The following is a 22,595-nucleotide window of genomic DNA, read 5'->3' as shown; positions in this document are numbered from 1 at the left end:
TTCTGGCAGCATCACAGATATCTCTCTAAGCTTTCAGACACACTCTGTCTTTCATTGGGAGGGAGAGAAAACGTCAAAAGATAATGGCTGGAATACATAGATGACAACAGATCCTTTTCACGGTGCACGCGGGGAAGGAACCGGTATGTCAGGGCTGAGCTGGTAGCCAAAGAGGACATGCAGTGCAGCACCTAAGTGGAGGGTGAGAAAGGACGGGGTGGGGGGGGGATACGGGCACAGACACGACCTGTGCGCAGAGAGCCGCGACAAATTGATGATGGCGATGGCGATGAGCGGATATTGCAAAGCCCGTGTCAAGTTTTCAGCACCTGAAGATTATAAGGGGAGGATGAAGGGATCACATTTTAGACTGACGTGGACGAGAAGGCACCGCCACGCAAAATTAAAGAGGAAAATGATATAATTAAAAAAACAACAAAAAGAACAAGAACAAAAAAAAAAAAGAACCTGTCCTCGAAATCAAAAAAGAAAAGAAATGATAAAAAACAATAAAAGACTTCTTAACGGAACATTATTATAGGATCAAATGACCTGCTCCTAACCCCGGCGCTCAAATCCAAGAGGCCCCCCAATCCCATGCTGTGTCTCCCCCTCCCTGTAAGAGGGACTTTGTTCAGGGCACTTCTATGATGAAATGTGAAGATGCCCTTGGGAGGCACGCGGAGAGGTCGTTCTCCATAGGTAACCTACCATCACAGGGTCAGAGCGGATGACAAGGCTCTGTCAGCCAGTAGGGATATTAATGATTCAACCCAACCAAAGAGGGAGGATGAGAGAGCACAGGGAGGGAAGGGGAGGGATGATTGGGGAAAATCAAAAAGGACTCACACACTTTATTTAGCAAAACCATGTAACATGTGCGGACAACACTGTGATTTTTGCTTCGCTTTAAAGTGGTTGTTGCAGAATAAACTAAGAATATCTAACATTTTTGGGGAGTTCTTTAATTTTCCTATAGCTTCCCTTGATGATTTTTTATTTTTCTATTTTAGAAAGAACTGTATAATTCATCGTTTTTTAAACACAGAAAATGACAATAGTTTCTCAGACAATACACATATGAAGTACAAACAAATATATCTTTCAGGCAGTAACGAGTTTATAAGCGATTGCTGATGTCCAGAGGGATTCCTGTGAGTGTATTCCAAAGTCAGTATTCAGTTATTTTTGGGAAACTTAATTCTCAATATTTGAGGAACTGCACTGTTTTTGTCTCCTAAATTCCAGCAATACAGACAGACAAATCCTACATTTTGTTTGATGCAATACTCTGTACTGGTTAAAGGTAAATACAGAAGCAATCAACACAAGGGCAATAAACTAGAAAAATTCAGTACAACACAATTTCATACTATTTTACTTTGTTTATATGTGGCGGACCCTGCCATCTTTCTAGCTTCAAACTGCGTTCTGGGAACCTGCATTAACTCTGAGAACAGCTTATCTATTCAGTTATGGAAAAGATAAATATTTCTGAGTTTGTGTTACCCCATTAATGTTGCACATATTACAATTATGAGCTTGAATTTATTCTCCAAAATGACGTAGTGCCCCTTTAAAAAACATATTTTCCATTGTCTTTTTTTACCTTGTTTTTACCAAGACTTGGACATAACGCAATACCACCACCTTTACGAATAATGCTGGAATAGTTCCCTGTGGATATCAAACAGCAGTTTCTGCTGAAAATGCCCATCCCTAAACTGAACGCCCTTTTCATTTCCCTTGTAACTATGTAATATATTCCACAAACCTTACTAAGACATTACGTTTACATTTCAGTTCTTTTCTAGGACGATATCAGGAAGGTTTGGTACCATAAAGTATTTAAAAAAAAAAAGAAAAGAAAAAAAGAAAATCATCATACTTTCCATTACAGCAATGGAAGATAACATCAAAAGATATAAATCTTTAGAAATTAACATTTATAGATCTTATGGGTAATTATTGCACAGCTGCATTTGTGCAATTAGAAAAAAAAAGGTTGGGCGAACACAAAGTACAGCAGGCACCTCAGGCACGAGCTCTTTGATCCGCCACAAACGGAGATCTGACAAACTGATAACGTTCCTCAAGATAAGAGGTTAAAATGTCACGTAGAAATACGTTAATCTTTATACATCACAGAGGCCGAGGTTGATTTCCATCAGCTGACATGATATTTCCGGGACGGTTCTTTGGGGAGACAGTGTCCTATAAGCACAACGCTACATATTCAGCAACCACTGTGAATTCTTGTGTTATTGTAGTTCTGCGAACGGCCACAGAGTGTATGCACGGTCAGCTGAGAACAGCACAACATTTAACCCCTCCCGCAGACGACACAACACTGTGTGAATGGATACTATGTTTCTATGTCATTGCACTAATTGGGGCGCCGATGCAACGCACCGGGGTGTTTCACTTGAGAGACCGAGAGCTCCCGAGGCAATGGGCTGGGTATTTATTGCCCAAGGCCAGTGCTGTCACGACCTGCATACAGCCTAACCTTGTCAGACATGAAATCTGCATCACGCTCAAATTGATGTTTTACTATGTGACACATTATGAATATTACATTACAGGACCCTCGACGTTGTCAGTCAAAACAGAACAGCTTTCCTCACCAGTAAGATAAGCATGCGTGGGGGGGGGGGGGGGAGAAAGAGAGAGAGAGGGTGAGCGAGACAAAAAAGAGAGGAGAAAGATTATTCAAGAAAGGCATGGGTGGTAAATGATTAATAGGCAACACAGAGTCAGAAACAAGCACTTAGGGCTAAAACAGACAAAAGAGAGTGTGCTTTTCGCCTTTTATCGCATTTCATGTAAAGGACCCTGACAAATGGTGGTCATATTGCATGGCTTGAGGCCTGGCTTGATGTTTAATGCATCATCTGCTCTGGTACGGCAGGGTAGTAAACACTCATTTGTGGTGGTGACTAGTCACACATGAAATCCATTTTGCAAACCGGAGTGTAGAGGGGCCAGTTGACAAAGCTTTTAGAGTGATGTGGTTGAATCCGCAGTCTGCTTGTGAAATGCAGGGGGGAGAGGCTGGATGTTAAAAAAAAAAAAAAAAAAAGGGAACATCTTCAAATCCATTACTAACAAAAAGCTATCACTCAGAATAGTTCAGTGTCAAAACGGTGTGGCTGAGAATAAACACACGCTATCTATCTATCTATCTATCTATCTATCTATCTATCTATCTATCTATCTATCTATCTATCTATCTATCTATCTATCTGTGTCTCAGCCTGTCTTTCTGTCCTATCTATCAGAGGCCACAGTCAAACTATTCCATGTAGTTACAGACCTGTATCTCTGGTAGTCGTCCTCGTCCTTATCCGGGCTGACCAGCTGGTTGGGGCAGGCCTCGTTTCCCAGCAGGCTTAGGTACTCCAGCGACGGGGTCACATCAGCCAAGTGTTCCAGCAGGGCCTCGATATCAGTCAGGTGTCAAAGGGCGGATGTCAAGGACCCAGCGCTGTTAATTACATTAGCATTTACTACCGGCGCGGCCCCTCCCCGGGCCTGTCTGCACTAAAACACGTCACTGTCAAATTTACCGAGGTGCTCAAAGGGGCTAGTCACTGGCTTTGTGCGACCGGGCAGACAGAGGGGCAATTTAAGGCGCAGGCTTTGGCATATAGTAGTGACACAATTTGGCTGCCGCTCTCTCTCCCTTTTCTCTCGATCTCTTTCATTTCCTAGGTGGCCGGGTGCAGAACAGTGACAAAATGATGGATGCCCTGTGGTTCAAACAGTCCGTGCTTCCCAGAGCCGCGCTGTGGAAAACTTTTTTTTTTTTTTTTTTTGCGAAACGTGGAAAAAACAAACAGCCCCTAAAGCAGCCACATTCATCACTAATACATTCGCTCGGAAAATTGAGCCCCAAAGTGTCAAAATACAACTGCGCTAATGCGGTGCTCGAGCTTTAAAATGGCACTGTGCCACGACAGGATGTACATAATTGGCCTATTAGCATGTGCCGACCACTTCACAACCGAACTCAGCACACAGTCCCAGACGCACACTTCAAGGAGCCCCAGTTTTAATGTTGACTCTGGAAGTGTGTGTGTGTGTGTGCGTGTGAATGTGTTGAGCATCGTTACCCAGTAGGATCTGCATAACCAGAGGAAAACAGGACACATTGCTAAACCTGTTCTGAAGCTTAGAGGGGAAGTTCACACATTTGTGAGTGATCATAAACAGCCTCGCGGCGTGTCTGTGTCTCAGATTTAGGGTGGCTGTGCAGAGCTCTAGTTTTTAATGTGTTTACTTTGGGCGGTAGAGCACGCGGGGCCGCTACAATCAATGAGCTTAAAATGCCGAGCATGTACCAGTGCGTTTAATGACAAATCAAATAAGGGATTCATTTCCTCTCAGAGAGGTAAAGCAGTGTAAAAACAAGCCAAAAAAAAAAAAAAAACATAATGCAAATGTGAAAAATCCTCTCTATAATTTCAAATAGTTGAAGATAACCAAACAGTAAACATCTTACACTGTGTTATCCCTCATTCTTGGGATATATATATATTTTTTTTTAATACAACACTTTTTAATTCCCTTTGAAAATAGAAAAAAACACAAACACACATATGTTATGTTGACTCTAAAATCTGATTCCACTAGAGGTCCCTGTGGCTCAAAAACTCGTCCTGTGTGGAGTGCTGTGACAGCCAAGTTCTTTACTCTCTTTTTGCAACACACAGTTCTCCCCGCAAACCCATGACATTAAAAAAACAAAACAAAAAAACAGTTCTCTGAGACTAAGGCAGGTTGTATTGACATTTGAATGTTAGCAAAATAAACTGATGCTGATGCCTGTGGCTTCGTCTGCCAGTAGACTGTAAATCAAAATAACAAAAGGGCTGAGGGATTAGTCTGAAAGGATATTTGGTTCTTATTGAGTGTGAGGGTGTGGAGGTTGGGAAACCTGGGCAACCGGAGGTCATTCCCGAGCAGATTGTTGTCGACGACCAGCTCTTCCAGCTCAGTGAACATTTTGAGGCCTGCAAGTGACCTGCAATGATAAGGCAACAGGAAAACTGTTATGGCTCTAAATCTGGTCAGCCGTTATTGTGCAGAAATAAATATTTCAGCCTCCCTCTTTCATGCGCCGGGAGAGTATGGGTCCGGGCCTGTCAGGGAAGTGAATGACAAGAATTAGTGGTGCTGAGCTCCCCTGGCATGGTGAGGCATCCTTCAGCGGCTGGCAGGATGAGGGATGGGGGTCACTTGTGAGTAGCCAGGATTCAAAACAAAAGGCTTCAGAAATGCGGCGGGCAGGATGAATTTGTCAATGTCTTGTGCCTTGAGGCGCCCAGTTTCGCCTGACCCTAACCCTCCATTCCCAAGACAAATCACTCTGTCACAGTTCACCTTCACTCCCCAGACACAAATTTAACTTGTCATCCATCATTTTCACAGAGGAACCGGAATACACTCGCAATCACAGATGGAACGGAGGAGGAACTTTTTCCTTTTACTGTGCGACTGCGCCACGATAGGGGCTAGTGTTGGGATTCTAACATCAAAGGACCGCTTTGTCTTTTTTTTTTTTTTGCTTTTTTTAAAAGAGGAACTCTGCCTTTCCGCTGCTTTTTATGACGCATCGCGAGGAGAGGTGAGGGGTCATCTACGACTCACTCGCTCTCACGCACACACACACACACACACACACACACACACACGTCGGCATTCACACGGGCACAGAAATGATGGAGGGTGGTGTTACGAGTAATGTTAGGGCCCTGCAAAGTTCAAGTCACGGAAGGTGCGCGAAGGCAATGTGTGTGTTGTCTAATCCTTCACACTGTCAACATGCCACGTTAAAGTGTCCTGGGTGACTTCATTGACATTTCAAATCTGCACTGAACTGGACGCAGGCAGTATACTCCTCAACATGTGTTTTTTTTTTTCAAAGTTCACACAACAGCTTTTTAATCAGTAAACACATCTGACTGTACTAATTATTTACTACAACGGTGAATATATCACAATTCTACATATTTTTTCAGTGAGCGCAGTACGTCTCTGGCTTTAAAAGCAGACCTTGACATTCCATTGTGTAAATACTTATTCCATTGCACGGCGTCACATTGCAACATGACAGACTCAAGGTACAGTGAGGTCTAAACAGCTGCAGCGTGAACTATTGCTCCTCCCTGGTTCTGTCAATGGCTGCCATAACACACACCGACCTGGAGCTGTGTAAATATAACACCTTTATCATGACAATCTGCAAATGAATGGCGAGGAGCAGGATGCTGCGTGGGGGCACGGCGAGATCTACGGTCAGATTCATTATGGGAAAGCGACTACACACTGAGGAAGGCCGGATCAATTAAAAAATAAATAAATAAATAATAAAAAAAAGATACTGCTGCGATATAAACTGGACTCAACCTATAATCCCTGATCCTGAGACATACACGTGTTGTGTAGATGCACACGCTGGCAGCAACTTCGTACTATAAAGCGAAATGTTGCAACTATTCTCTCGGGTGGGAAAACAACAAATCAGCAACTCGTCGCGGACTGAGCTGCCTTATTTCAAAAGACGTCAACATTTTGCAAACACACACACACACACACACACACACACACACACACACACACACACACACACTTGATACCCACAACAGCGGCTGACAGCACCTAGCCAGTGTGCTGCCAAAGCCGCTAGCTGACAACCTCTTATCAGGTCTGATTAATGCATTGGCAAGATGGATGACTGGAGAGATGTGCCAGTTTTATGAAATCCAACTCTGTTTGCTTGTTTTTTGTTGTTTTTTTTTTCTCCCTTTCCCTCATGGTGCTTCTCATTTATGAAAGTAAAAATGGCCCATTAAAAGGGCACTATGTAACTTTAAAGAAGAAATCCAAACTCAGAATTTTTAATATTTACAATATCAATGAGCTAATAATACAAACTCAGCTTTTATTTATTTATTTATTTATTTATTTATTTTTCATAACTGAGTAAAGAAGCTTTTTTAGAAGCTGGAGAGACGAAGTAAAACAGAGTGAAATTATGCTGTCCTTTAAGGTCAGTTTGGTTATTCTGTTTATACAGTCATGGGCAACAAAGAGAATTTGTTAATTTAGCTTGTTTAAGAATATTTTTTTTAAAAAAATGAGTCAATGAAGATCTCTCTCTTCTGATTACAGTTTCGTCCCCCAAACTACATAGTGCACCATAAAGCTAGCGCTGCTACAGATTTCAGATGTACTGACACATTATATTTTTGCTTTGTTTTGACTCTTTGGACATTTTACTGTTGTTTACCTCGGATTAAAACACATTTCCTAGCTGAAATCATGAAAAATGGTTATGCCTGTGAGAAATCTATGGAAGCACTGGTATGAACGGGCTGTTGGCACAAACTGGTAATTAGAAAACAAAGTGTACATTTTTCAGCACATTCATTGTGTTTGCATTGACAGGGAATTCAGTGCAGCATGCAATTAATCTGCGGGTATAATCTTTGTTATAATGCGCGGCTCGGCATAACTGTGTACCACATTATTGCGTTTTCTGTGAGGCTGCTAACTAACTACTGCCACCTGTAAGTGTGTGTGTGTGTGTGTGTGTGTGTGTGTGATGGGCTGTAGTCCTGTGGGTTATGTTATTAGCTGCTCGGTTAAAGGGAGCCTCGTGGCGCAGGAGGGAGCCTTATTAATTGTTGTTTTCATGTCACCACTGCTGCGTGCACTGGCTGATTTAATCAGTTAAATTCACAGCCAGGGGAGAGCCACTGAGTCCCATCCAGCATTAACTACAGTGCCGGATTGAACTTCTAATACTCTCCAGCTTTTCTGTGCACTCCCTCTGCAGATTTCCATAGCTGGTTTCATTACTTTTTATAAGCTTTCTTGTTTTAATTGTGCGGCCTGGAAAACCAACAAAGTTTAAGCACTGCAGTAAAGTACTTTACTTAAAAAGAAAGAAAAAAAAGGAAAAAGAAGAAAAGGCAGTTTTTACTTTTAACAAAACTAATGAGCATAATTGACGCGAGTCCCAGCGCTATAGAGATTTGGGAAATGGCTTGGACGGGGAAAACACAGACGCAATTTACTGAAAATATACATAACAACAGTTTTCTTACAGTTTTTTCATGTAATGCACTCACTTAAAAAAAATGACAGTGATAATGAAACCAAACTAATGTCTCTTCAGTTCCTCTAAAATAGTCAATGTTGGAATTTTGTAAATATATCTGTCGCAACGTTTAATACATCTGCTAGTCTGATTTCCACAACCAAAAGCTGTCAGCCATTATGTTTATGAATATCATCAGCTTAAAAAAAAAAAAGTCTCCTTTTTTTTTGGAATAAGCCTTTACTAAAGAAGACTGATGAAGAGAGAGGGAATATCTTACAGATAGTGCAGGATGAACAATTTTCTCTCGGAAACCTTTTTCTCTTCCTGCTCTTTACTTGATCACGAGATGTGTGTAATAGTTTGTTTTGTAAAGAAAATTTGCTTTAGGCAATTACACACTGAAATGACCTGAATCAACTAAACATGAATGAAATTAAATCACAGCATCATACGTAATGAGAAAAATATGATTTCTATAGTGACATGCGATCAAGCGCGTTTTCTTGAACCTCTAACTAGCAAGCGAGAGAGGGAGAACGGGGGGGTGGGGGGGGAGCGGTGGGTAGCTTTAACGAGGTGAGGCGATGAATCCTCTCCTTGTTAAGATAATTATGATCAGCCTCATTGTCAGAGCTAATACTTCACACGGGGCTGTCTTTACGCTTTGACTACCACTTAGCCTGTGTAAGCTCGCCATCATACATCATGCGGCCCCGTGTGCATCAGCGTGTGTGCTTTTGGGCTTACATAAGTGGCGCATGTATGTGCTGAAATCTTCATTATCTGTCTGCTGAACACACACAAGGGTTGCATACACTCATGTGTTACTGGAGCGGCGCAGGAAGCGAGGCGCGGGATGTGAGAAAGAAGACAAGGACACTGGAGAGGAGACGGTGACCCAGAGAGCTGCCCTGCCAGATCAATACACTAATACTAATGCAGACATAGTGATTGATAAACCACTGCTGACAACAGAGGGAAGAAAACTCTCGACCATTATTGGCTGAAATGTCAGTCACTCCTGCCAATGCTGCGCGAGAGTGTCATGTCAGATATCCTCAGGCAGCGCATGAAAAATGGAGAGCGGCAGCCTTGGCTCTTTTACATGAGTTACACAGTCTGCTTCTTCTGAAACTGTCGCCTAAATGAATCATAGTCCGCGATTTTTTTTATTTTTTATTTTTTTTTTTGAGAAACTCCGAAGAGGTCAAATGTGGCGTTTTGTCTGAGGCGCGTAATGTAAAACAACCTCAAAGCCTTCTCTATTACTGAAATGGTGATAGAGATCACAGAGGCAACATCCCCGCAGCTAGCACAGCAATGCAGAAAAAGTTCCTGAGTCGAAACGTATATTAAAAAAATAAAAACACACACACACACACACACACACACACACACACACACACACACACACACACACACACACACACTGAGCAACTGCAGAGCCCCCACAGCTGCAGTCCACAGTTAAAGGGCTGACATCCTCTCTGCAGAATCGCAAGGCGCTGTTATTCTAAACTGAGGCCCAGAGCCGAGGAGTGACAGTCATAACGACGTCCTGCTCAGAAGGCAACAGATAAATGTTTGATGAATTGACCAATACCGGGGCCATGATGGCCTTCATATGTGCATAATGGACTATTCAGAGCACACTTCAGATTGCCTGCCAGGATAAGGTACTGTAATGAATGGGAAAAGGAACTGGACCTGGGAAGCCCAGTATGTGGACTGGCTTTAATAAACTTAATAAGAAAGGTGAATGGAGGAGGGCTGGTGAGAGATGGAGGCAGGAGAGTTAAGAAATATTCTGATGGCTTTTGCCACACCGGACACTGCAACACAAATCTCAATTCTCAGAGATTCAATAAGTTATCCATACCCTCAAATCCTGTTATGGCGATCAAAGTAATGTCCCGCTGAGAGTTTTAAATACCAAATCCACTCATTTAAAGAATCGGGGCTATATTCTTCACAAATCGGTGCAGATGTGAAACGCACAGAAGAGGATTAAGGTTCCTGGAAACATTTTTTTGGGCGTCTGACTTCATTTTTTTCACAATTCTGACTTTGTTTTCCTTTGACTTTCAATCTGAGATTAAAGTCGGCATTCTGAGAAAAAAGTCTGAATTCCGACATTAACTCAGACTTAAAGTCCGTGAAAAAAGTCAGACCTAATTTTCCCTTTAAAGGGGCCCTAATCATCTTCCATACAGTAATGATGTAGCGTTTACTGAGACTTCTTAATTTCATTTTCAGATATTTTTCATGTCCGATCAGCAAAGAAATCTCAAAATGTCGAGTGTGACACTAAACACCTGGACAGAATCGATGTTACTGTCATGAAATAAAGCGGCGGTGCGCATGAAAGGCACAGTATGATAACAGCTGTTCAGTTTTGTGAACATAAAGGAGAAACTGAGGAGAGAATATAACCTATTAATACAAGTCTCCATTAGTTCAACACAGTTGGGTTTCATCACTCTAACCCGCAACTGGAACGCAAATAAACATAAAAAAAAAAAAATACCAAAATAAGGCATCAAAACACTATCAGGATTAGCTCACGGTAAATAAGATGACATTATCTGTAAAGCAAATTAATGCCCTGCAACCCCTCAAGCCCCCCCCCCACCAAACATCCCTCCTACCACCTCCACACAGTGCTGCTGATCAGGTCTGTTCCGGCTCTCTCCCCTCGAGCTACACTTTACGGCCTATACACGTCTCTGTAAATGCATCTCTGATGGCGACGGTGAATTAGACTGTCATTATCTGTCTCTATCTCCCCCTACAGCTCTCCCTCTCTCACCCCCTATCTGCCTCACATTTAGACAGTCACCGCTCAGTGTGGCACTCCTCTCGCCGCATTGCCAGGCCTCAGGTGGCAGTCATTTAAAGATCACACGTCCAGGACACACACAGCCCTCCCCGACTGCATGTCAATTCACACATGGGAAGGGGATTACACATCTCCTCCTAGGCAGCCGCAAATTACTATTAATGGTGATGCAAATCATTAGAGTACGTTTGGCGCCGCCAGCGAATCTCTTCTTTATGTGGGTTCACTCTTAATCTGTTTTGAATATTGCGCTACGCTCGCTCCCGACAGCCTATGTGTAAAAGCATCACGAGCTACAAAGCTGTCAATTGGAGGTGGCATGTCAGATTGAACTTTGCACGGGGTTACATCATTTTCAAAAAAAAAACAAAAATATATTTTTAGAGAGCATAAACAAAGTCAACCAAGGAGAAATCTGTGAAATATAATTAAAGCAAGCAGCGAAGTTCTTTGTTGATGAAGAAGTTAAATATCACCGCTCATTACTTCGCGCTATACGGAGGTTATTACGTGAGAAGTGTTGTTAAATTGTTGCAAATGTCTACACCATGGCGCGTCTGTCGAACGTTTAAAGCCAGCACCGGTGCGTTTGAATGATAATACCACTGTGGATCCCGCGGTGTCTGAGTTATAGACTAACCCCTGTGGATATTCCTGCTGAGTGTGTGAGGTTAATATTCTCTCTCAATGTCATTAGCGCTGGCAGAGGGGCTGGGAGCACTGTGAATCAGACAGGGACTGATCCTGTCAATTCTCACACGCACACACACACACACCCCTCCACACGCACACACCCCTCCACACAAAAAAAAAAAAAAAGCCAGAGCCAGACAAAATCAAAGCCACTGTACTGAGGTCAGCGTCACCTGGCCTCATGCTTCCCCTTGCATCTGCAATGCCTGCCTGATTAATGACCCTGGATCAACCCTGGCCAAGGGATAAGGACTTGACAGACATTCCTGTCAGGCCCAACTTCATAAGCCTGGCTTGACCCCGGTTTGGCCCGGGATGAGGTATAAGCCCCAACAATGACCCGATTGAGAGGTGGGAGAGAGAGTCGCCTCCATCCTGGGAGGGAGAGAAAAAAAATGGAGTTCACTGCAGAAAGCCGGGCGTCTCTTTCAAGGTTTTCATCGAGTGAGGTTTGTTACGCAGCCGGCAAGAATGACAGCTGCTTCCAATGTACAACACTAAGTACATCATCATCAGACCGGTATGACCCGGTATGAAGTCAAAGCTCCAATAATGACCCGACTCGGAGGTGGGAGAGAGTTGCCTCTATCCTGGAAAGCAAAAAAAAAAAAAAAAAGAAGAAAGAAAATAAATGGAGAGTTCAATGCAGGATGGTGGACGTCTCTTTTAAAAGTTTCAGCGAGTGAGGGTTGTTACACAGCCAGACAGAATGACAGCTTCTTCCCATGTACAGCACTAAATCGTACACTTTGAAATACATCATCGGACAAGGGAGGCAAGCGCCGGTGAAGCCGAGCTCCTTCAGAAGAGCCTATACAACACTTCCCCTCCTCGCAGCGCCTGCTCACAGTACGGCCATGCGTCTTGTGAAATGTTTGTATTGAAAGATTAGTTGTCTATCCACATGACAAACACCCTCCTCTCTCAGTGAGCGGGAGCTGAAAATCAATTCACTGATGGCATCTCAGTCAGCGAGGACATCAATGCAGCACAAACAAGCACACGCAAGCCCTCGCGCGTGCTACACAGGCTCGCACTTTAAGTGCGTATAATACTGTAGAATTACAGCGACAGGGTCAATCATCCAAGGCATATTGCGATAAGCACGCCTCGCATTAAACAATGAGCTTTCCATGAATGAAATAATGCATAAATATATATGGTGCACAATATGTAACTGGAAAAAAAAAAACAAACTCATGTACTATTGCAATAAAATAAAGAAAGCATTAAATAATAGATGCTGGGATCTGTGAGGAAGGATCCCTCAGTGCCCTGTCTGCCTGTACGCTCTGTCATTACAGTGTTCAGGCTCGGCGCTTGTCAACATTTCCCTGAGAGGAGGGGGGGGGGAGCCATCCCGCATTACGTTTGAGTGAGTTCAACTGTCAACTGCCAGCCATTTGTATGCCTCAGCATCCACCTAATAGCAAATAATCACTACCCCGTGCTCTCTTCATGGCAAATGATCGATGTTGTCTTGAAGTCTGATGGATGACCCTGCCACAGTGATGTCCAGGCATGCATTAAAAACCACCTCTATGAAATGCCTGTCAGTCTGATGAAGCGGCTCGCACAAAATCACACGCGCGTGTGTGTGTGTGTGCGCGTGCGGGCATACTGACACTGAGGAATGCATGCACACAGATAAAGGAGAGAGTGAACAAAGTGGGGGGAAGCTGCGATACAATTCAACAACAGCGGGGGAAAAAAAAAGAAAAACAAGTTAATTTCTTTATATTAGTGGAGAATTTTATAATGTGACAGGACCTGTGGTGTGATTGGTAGACAGCATTACTTGAGGTAGACTGCTCAAGTACCACCTGGGATGCCTCTTTTCCTCCCCCCCCCCGCCTCCCCTCTCTCTAACACACAAACAGCTCCCTATTACCCCTCAGTGTTCAGATTAAAATGCACAGCACCACAATCTTTGATCTCCCACTTGCTGACACAAATCCTTTCAAGCCTCAACATTTTCCTGCAAAGGTAATTAGTGCTAATTAAAAAGTTTCGAAAGCAGTCTACGGCTGCTGCTGCTGCTGTTGATGCCGCCGCTGCTGGTGCTCGGGCGCGCCCTCCGTCAGATCACCCATCTACCCCCTCCGCAGGTCTTGCGGATGTGCGTGTCAGCTGTGTTCCTGCCTCTTTTCGGCGAAGGCTCCTGTAACTAAACGACACCAAGTCTGCCGAGAACGTTTGCAGGCGCAGGATGAAATCTGGGAGCCCAGCGAGGGGTCTAACTGGTGGTTCTTCCCCCCCCTGACAAACCTCTGCTCTGCAGGAGAACATGTAATGACACATGTACCAAATACAAATCCCACAAACAGAGCAGGTGTAGTCTTTAATTGGGAGATTCTAGCTTGGGGGGGCTTGTAAACATGGAGTAATTAACTTGATAAGGGATTCAATTTGCGGGAAACATCATTGCAGAAAAACATATCATTTAGCACGGCCCTCGATTTGCATAACAACAGATGCAAAGTCTCCAAATTCTTGCGGCATAATGAGTCAACGTATTTGTGATTAAAGAACTTCTTGATTGGTGCGTTTCCAACAATTTGAGATAAAGGTATAGCTTGAGCAGTCTGAACAGCGCTATCATTCATTCACCGGCCTGCCTTATTGCTTTCATCAGGCCATTATTATGATATAATTAGCTGCCTTTCTAGCATATTATTAAGTGGCTTGCTGAGTGTCAGGTACAGAGGCGTCTCAGAAATGACACACATACACGCATGAAAAAAAAAAAAAAAAAAAGCAATATCGTTCCGCAATGTTTCAAAAAGATAATTACATAATCTCAGCATGGAGAGCGAGCAGAAAAGTGATAATTAGACAAGTATTCCTGCCAATTAAAGTATCAAGCCTTGTATTTTTTTTTTTTTTCCCCTGTGTGATATAGAGACCGTGCACTTCCATGTCTGACTTTTGTGCTGCAACGATTAGTCAATAGACTGATGAACAGAACCACAAGCAAATTAATCGGCAAATACTTTGATCATCGATTCATTGCCATTTTTCAAGCCAGTGCTGGTTCCAGCTTCTTACATGTATCTGCTGCCTCACTTTTTCATTTACTATCATAAGTGAAGATTCTCTGGGTTTTGGACTGCTAGCTGGACAAAGGAAGCTTTTTAAAGGGTAAGTCGCCACTTTAAATGTGTTAAAAGGTCTTGGAGACTACTAATGCATATGTGGAAGTAATAGTAAAAAGCTGTGTGTGGCACCAGAGGAGCATGTAAACCAACAAACTGCCTCCATGGTTCCGTGACTACATTTCATTACAGGTGATGTTGTTGCCAGGTTAAGAAAGGCAGTCCACCAGTGTAGCACTGCACAGCTGGGCAGTTTAAAACAATTCATCAAAAATGATACCGTAGAATCAGAAACAGTGTCTTCTTTATTCCAGTCCTTCTCAGAACCTGGCACCTACATTACCCACAATGCAACTTATCTACTGAATCATATCCCTGAGGGAAAACTATCTGAATACATGCAACTTCCTCTGGGGACAAGGAGTTTTTTCCGCATTCTATTTTGTCTCTGGGCAATTGTGATGAGCATTTTTCACATTAGGCTTAAACGATCAATCAAATTGAGAAGATAATGAATCGATAATTCAAATAATAATCAGTTATGTCCTGTATGATGTAACACTATTATATTTGTCATCTCAAACCACCGCAGTCATATCAGTACAGCCCTACATTATACAAACATTCAACTTTATATGTTCTGAGTGAAGCTCGCAGCACTGGAAGGCATTCAGCGCCTTCTAAAGTTTCCGTGCAGAGTTTCTCCAAGAAGCCAGGATTATGTTTTAGCTCTAATAAGCCTATTAATAGGCCTAATGATTGACATGTAGGTGGTGCTAACAAGAAAAAAGCAGAGTAACAACAAAGTTATTGATTTGACCTTTGGGATAGTTCCTTCGTTCATCGCTGTTGTTTTTGCCTCTTCTTACACCTTCGGAAGGAGATAATAGAACATGTCACCGCACAAGGCAGTTTGAAATTGAATGCCATCATTTTAATTTAAATGTTACATTCTCGGTGACATCTATGTCAATGCATAATTGGCACTGGATGTACATATTTATCATTCAGCGAGAGACACTCAAAGACACCGACAGATATGCTACTTTGATGGGATGACAGTCAGATGTGGGGTGGGGGTGGGGGTGGGGGGAATAAAAACTGCAAATCAACTGTCGCGCTGTCAGTTAAGCTTTTTGTCACAAACTTGCACATGAACATGCATGATTAGAAATAGCAAATGAGCTGAAGGCTGGAACCAGTGTTCTTGTGTGTAAATAGGCTTATTTGATGCAAGTACAGAGAGTAAAATTCACAAGAGAGACTCGGAGGAAAATCATAGTAAATGATGGATGCTTATTGGGAGAACACCCTTTACAGTATGGCAAACTTCACAATGAGAAAGTGCAATTATTTATCATATTACAGCGTATTTGAATACAAGGCACACACTCTCCGAGAGTTATTCATATATAGTAAACTCTGTTTACTTGGAACATTTCCCTTATTTAAATGACTTTTAAATGGCTTCGGTGTTCAGCAAACTTGATTTTCTAAAAATCCTATAAAGCTGAATGGAGTCTGGTTAAAGAGCGGTGCAACTAAAAATACATATTGCACGTCACCTTTCCCCATTATCTGTTTGCTGAAGACGGCCTTTCGGTAATTTCCTGCCGTGAAAGCTTAAAGGGAGGAACAGTACGTGATAACTATATCTGCCCGGTGTAAAACATGGCTGAGAGAGGAAAAAAAAATCAAAAACGAATAAATTCCTTCCATTCTCTCTCTCACTTTCTCCCCACCGTCTCCCCCCTCCTCTCCTCCCCGCCCCTCTCCGTGTCTTACCGCTGGCCCATTACCTTTACAGAGTGAGGCTCATTAAAGAAGGCAAGTTGAGTCAAATCTTTCTGTAATTCAGCAGAGGTGAATTGCTGTCAACATCATTAACCGTCATTTCTCCAACTCACTTCAGTACTTATGAAGTGTTCTTTATTGTGTAATGATCCAGATCTCTTCTCTAAATCGCCCCCCTCTTCAAAGGCCCTGGAGGACATACCACCCATGCAGCCGACTGAGGGGCCAGATTAAACGTGGCTCCGTCGTTGCGTTCCTCTTTGTGCTTAAAACAGATCCGGCATTTCATCCCGCGCTTCAGCTAGCAGGTACCGGGGGGGAACGGCGTGGAAGAGAGACCAGCAGACCTTAAGGAGGTGCGGGAGAGGGATAATAGTTTCCAAACATGACTGTCCCATTATCTATTACTCATTTTGCATCTTTTTTTAAATTTTTGTTTGCTGCATCACAAGACTACATGTCTGCCAATAACCTTGTCCCCTCCCTTTCGTTTTTTTTTTTTTTTTTTAATACTGTTTACTGATCTCATCAGGCCATTGGTCAGGCTGGCTCCATGGCTAATTACAGTGAGAGCTGCCCTGCTTTTCATGCTAGATGTCCTCTGAGCCCTGTCTTAAGAGAAGCCTCCTTTGTGCCTCCGCCATTGTGTGTCCCCTAGTGCTCAGTATCATGCTATGAGATGTCCTCCAGGCCTTGTGTTGGGGGAAGCCTCCTTTGTGCCGGCACCATTGTGTGTCCCTGGTGCTGAACCCCCTGCTAGGTAGGAACACAGACAAAGTGCAGCGGGGGGATGCTTCTCAGGGCCCTAAGACCTACAGTAAATCTTCAAACAATTTAGACAAACAAAAAACGGCCGCTGCGCTGCGGTGAGAGTAGACAAGGAAAAGCAGATGAATAAGCAACATCAATTACTGGGGCTTTGACCTGCAAGCCCCCACACCATGGCACACATTTCACACCAAATCGGCCCAGATTGAAGTTGACACTGCTGGAGTGGAAACACTGACCCCTCACAAGGCTGGAGCTTCAAACTTAAGAGCAGAGAAAGGCAGGGGGGACTGACAAACTACATAGACCTAGGCCAACGTGGAAGGGAGACAAGGAGGAGGGGTATGAATAAGAAGAAACACACGCATAATAGGTCCTAGTTTGTTTCAAAGTGAGACAAAATGGCTCAATTTGAGCACTTAGGCCATCGAATTGGCCCAGCTGAGGTACAAGAGGAACATGCGAGGGGACAACCGCATCAGGCCACTGATAAGGAGCCTATAAGGGGAACAAAGCCGGATGTCCAACAGGCTTACCAGTGAACCTGAGTGGGACTGGACCCTCTTTAAAGCTTGTTTTAGCCTCCCACATCTACCCCCAGAAAGTGCCGCTTCCCCTGAAGCCTTTTTACTCCCATGCATAAAGCCTCACTCTACTTTGTAAGCTTGGACAAAGGTAAAATAAACACATGGGTCACATTTGTTCAACACATAGTACACTGCCCTGATAAAAAAAAAAAAAAAACTTCTTCAAAGACCCTTTTCAAGAATAAAGACACTGCTTTAAGTGTTATCGCTTACTTTTCTGTTGTGTTCTCTAAAAAAGAGCCCCCCCCCTTTTTTTTTTTCATTATCACTTTGATTGAAAAGCCAAGAAAAAAAAAAAAGAGTGTCTCCGAAGGTGAGAAAAGATCACGCAGTCCTATCACAGTTTGTCAATACAGTGTTAATTAATCTAATAACAAACTGCTCTAGAAAACATGCCCCAAACTGACTGGAAGACACGCAGTCTCGCAGCAGCGTGGCAGCACATTGACACATTTGGGGGCATCAGACTCCGGATAGAGACAGTCCTAACAATCTCCCAATTAGCCAAGGGGGGGGGGGGGGGAAGCAGAAAATATGTCTCGGGTTCACGGAGCAAGTGTGAAACTTAATAATATGACATGGCACACAAAAACAGAGCATGTCTTTTTATAGCTGCACGTGGAAATGGAACAAAAAAAAAATAAGAGAAAAGGAACAAGAAGGAAAAGGTGCTTGTCTTCTTGCAAAAAAAAAAAAAAAGGTTTAAAAGGTCTTTTCTGTTTGATAGTGAATTCAAGTGACATGATAAACGTGACACACTGAAATAATTAAAAAAAAAAAAAAACATGAAGGAAACAAATGCAACAATTTTGAAAAAGACAGACTTTATCACGCAGAGCAGATTCAGGTCTTCTGAGTGCAGAGGGCAATTCCTGAGGACCCTCTCCGACTCATCAGCCGTCTTCCACAGAGGTGTGCTGGGACGGCGGCATCTCCACTGCTGACAGGAGGAGGCTGAACAGACTGGTTGAAAAGGCCAGCTCTGTCCTGGGATGCCCTTCGCGACCCAGTAGAGTTGTTTGGAGAAAGAAGAATGATGGCTGAGCTATCATCCCTGATGGAGAACACGTCAGACCCCATGCAGGACACACTGACAGCACTGAGCATCTCCTTCGGTGACAGGCTGCATCACCCACGGCGTGTGAAGGAGAGATACCACAGGTCCTTCTACACTGCTGTTATACTCAATACCTCTTTCACTACCACAGCCAAAAAAAAAAAATGCTCAAGGCACACAAAATATCATATTTTTTTCCTTTCTTTTCACATACCAACACGTTTCTGATCATGTTAATCAGAATACAGATTAGGTTCTTTTTTATATAGCTTTTGGGCTCTCAATACTAATGAATGCATACATTGTATCATATCACTTTCCCAAATGTTGCCTTAAAGACATAATTTATCCTCGGAGCCACAGAATAAATGACAGCTAGAGTTTGTCTAAGCTTCCATTGGATGCTGCCGTTGGGAAGATTTGGGTTATCAAAGATGCTTGCACATAAAATGAAATAAGGGGCTGATGGGTCAGTCCACTGTGGATAACCATGACACTAGAAAGAAACAGAAAGTTTGCTGATTTTGCATAGATGTCGTGGAACACATCAACCTTTGTTGTGACATCATGTGGATTTGTCAATCAGTCACTTAATCAAACTTCTTTAGTATAACACCAATCCCCGACAAAAATCATCTCATGACACTTTCTGAATTCAGGTTTGTCAGCAGGATCACACAAAAACTACATGGTGAATGTCCACGAAACTTTGATGGAGGAGGGATCTCGAGCTAGAATAGACCCGGTTAACTTTTGGTGTGGATTGTGAGTGAGGGACAGATCCAGGAATGTTTTCTAACTGTCGTAAACATTGCGAGTTAAAACCAGACATGTTTAGGCGGCCGGTATCTATGAGTGAGTACGACTTTGATGGGATAAAGTGACTGCTGGGCCTTGGTGGAGGCACGTGCTCTTCCTAGTGCTATTAAGGATACTTAATTAAGGATTATCTTACCTGATCATATCAAAATTAGAAAAAAAATACAAGGATAAAAGCAGTTAAATGTTTGTTATTTGCGATATAACATATGTCTAGACATTCTATATATGTACTGTTTTGAGATCTACTGACCAAAAAGTGTTCTACTCTGCTCATACATGTATGATACAAACCAAAAAAGTCACTTCTGAATGCAGAATTCTGCACAACTGCCAGTACTCAAGGGCTAAAATGTACATTATGTTCCCTCTCTTGATGATTTCCACTTTAATAATATGAACATTATGGAAGTCATTAGCAAATCTAATGAAAGCCTAAAACCAATTTTGCCTCCATGAAACCATGACACTTTGACAGACAGACAAGGCGGTCTGTCAGACAAAGCAAAGCATTATTAACAAAGCACATGGAATACTAACCCATTTAACCCACCTAAAAGCTCCACATGCTCGACTAATGTATAGGACATAAGTGTGAGCACCTGTTTCAAACAATGGAGCCTTTTCGCATCCCCCCCCCCCCCCGATTGCAGACATTCAAACAGAATGATAATGGAGCCTAAGCCAGTCAGTCAGTCAGTCAGCCGTCTTTGCAAATGGAAATCCAGAGAAAGGTGGAGATGGGAATCATTTTATCTAGTTGACACACATTACAACGGAGAATTTCAAAAGAGTAAGATGGAAGCTCTCAGGTCAATTATGGTGTCAAGGCTGTCAGCTCGCGATGAAATATATACCTTTGAAGAACACTTTACTCGAGGGATGGGGTAAAAAGGATGGGGAGACGTACTGTTTAACCCAGAGACCGTATAAGAATATCAGAGATGATGGAGTAAAAACGTGGCATGATAATGGACCATTTTTACTGAGCACACTTTGTCAAGAGGGACAGACTACACCCACCTTCTGACGGGTAGTATGGAGGAACATTATCTCGGTGACCAAAGCTGATTAATGGCGTCAGCTGAAACAAAGTGCTTGGTCATTAAAAAAGTTGTTAAGATAATGGGAAGAGGTGATGAACGGTATGTATTTTAAGTGGCACTGCAACCAGACTCCATCCTGTTTTTTTAAGGATTTCAGAAAATCAGGCATGCTAAAACAAGAAAGCGATTTAAATATCGTTTAAATAAGGGAATCGTTTCGAATACACGGTAACACACAGTTGCACACCAAACTTGTTTCTTCAGTCCCTTTTTATTCTAGCCTCCAAATGTAAATGTCCTCACCCTCTGCTCAAGATATAAAATACTAACCTTGAGACAGTGAATGACAGAGGGAATTATGGGTAATTGTAGTGTCAGAAAGGGAGACAGCTGTATGATGAGATTCTGTGTCATTTAGACAATCAGAAACTTAAGAGGCAGTGTGACACATCTCTCCCCCTCCATCCGACAGGGCTCCTGACATGGCTGGTGATAATTTCCAGGAGAGAGAAAACGGGAGACAGAAAAGAGTGAGTGGAGGGAGCACAAATGAAAATGGAAGTCACAGAAAGAAAGGTGTGATTTCTCCTCTTCCCGTATGCAGCGTGGGCCAAGTGATAGCCTGTGTGCCGCATTCATTGCTGGAATCAAGACGAAATATCCCCTTACATGTCAACCTGCCAGCCAGATAAGAGGTGTCTGCAGCTCTGTATGAGATTAATACTTCCCAGCTAGAAATGCCACAGGATGTGAAGGGGGACTTTTGATCTCTGTGTGGTGAAGCTACTTCAACAGCAGTACAAGACTTCCCACCACAGATACATACTTCCTACGGAGGTCAGATATATGCATGGACAAGCACTGACACACAGGGAGAAAAAAACATGCCCTGTACTGTCTTTAAACCACAAACGGAGAATAACAACATTAGGCGTCGTTGTCAGTTTACACACGTTCACTCAGGCCATAACGAATAGGAGATAAATGAAAGGATGAAGTGCCTGTCAACATAATGAATTCAATAAAAGCAACATTGTCTGCTTTGTCACATTTCAGAAGCGGTGACGTGTAATTACTGTTATTTGTAGAAATAGCCTTCATTATCATCAGTGAGGGCCCTTGGAGAGGAGCTCAACAACCTTTGAATAGAAATATGCCATGATATTGTGGTCTTGAGTAAGATGTGAAATGTTCTTGTTGTGTAGAATTACACAACACGAAACGGTCAAAGAATACAAAGCTTTATTTAGCTAAACATTAAATAAGAGTAAACTGCCAGATAATTGGGTCACGCTAAGAAAATTCTTCATTTATGAATGGGAAAGCAGTTAGAGATGTGCAAGCTAAGAAGAACCGTTGCTTTGTGCTGCTGATGTAGTTTGATTTTCAGTGGAGATCAGATTCCCTGATTGTTTTCTAGGCTACAGTGCCACATGGAATTACATTGGCTGTACCTTGAAAGTGAAACATCCGCGCAGCTGGCTGTGCTGAAACCCATGCAAACATCTACTATAGTAGTATACTATAGTTTTTGTGTATAGGAACACAAGAGTGATAGCCATCTAATGGCCATAGAGAGCAGACCTTATGCAAATATAAGGAAGCACTACCACAACGTATATGCCGTATGTCTCTTCTCTATGTCGTGATTGTGCTAGCCAAAATAACTGCCGTTTACAATGTAATTCTGATAGATCATACATCCTGTCGTCCCCAGTTTGGATACGTTTCCAAAACTATTGTATTTATACGCCTGTGTTGTGTCAAACACAGGCGCTCTCACTCTG

The 22,595-nt window shown here is 42.8% G+C and overlaps 1 protein-coding gene across 3 annotated transcripts in view; it reads right to left on the bottom strand.

The window, feature by feature from the left end:
* The window catches only part of lrmda (leucine rich melanocyte differentiation associated), a 222,283-nt gene that overhangs the window by 66,647 nt on the left and 133,041 nt on the right, over positions 1 to 22,595 (bottom strand). For all 3 annotated transcript variants that reach the window (XM_037124392.1, XM_037124391.1, XM_037124393.1), the window contains 2 exons: positions 4,900 to 5,026; positions 3,317 to 3,456 (listed from right to left, as the gene is read on the bottom strand). In XM_037124392.1, the coding sequence (XP_036980287.1) occupies positions 3,317 to 3,456; positions 4,900 to 5,026 (267 nt within the window). The remainder of the gene's footprint in view (positions 1 to 3,316; positions 3,457 to 4,899; positions 5,027 to 22,595) is intronic.

The sequence above is a fragment of the Acanthopagrus latus genome, chromosome 15 (assembly GCF_904848185.1).
Source record: "Acanthopagrus latus isolate v.2019 chromosome 15, fAcaLat1.1, whole genome shotgun sequence".
NCBI lineage: Eukaryota > Metazoa > Chordata > Actinopteri > Spariformes > Sparidae > Acanthopagrus > Acanthopagrus latus.
Note: the sequence above shows the minus strand (reverse complement) of the source record. Positions and strands in the feature narration are given on the sequence as shown.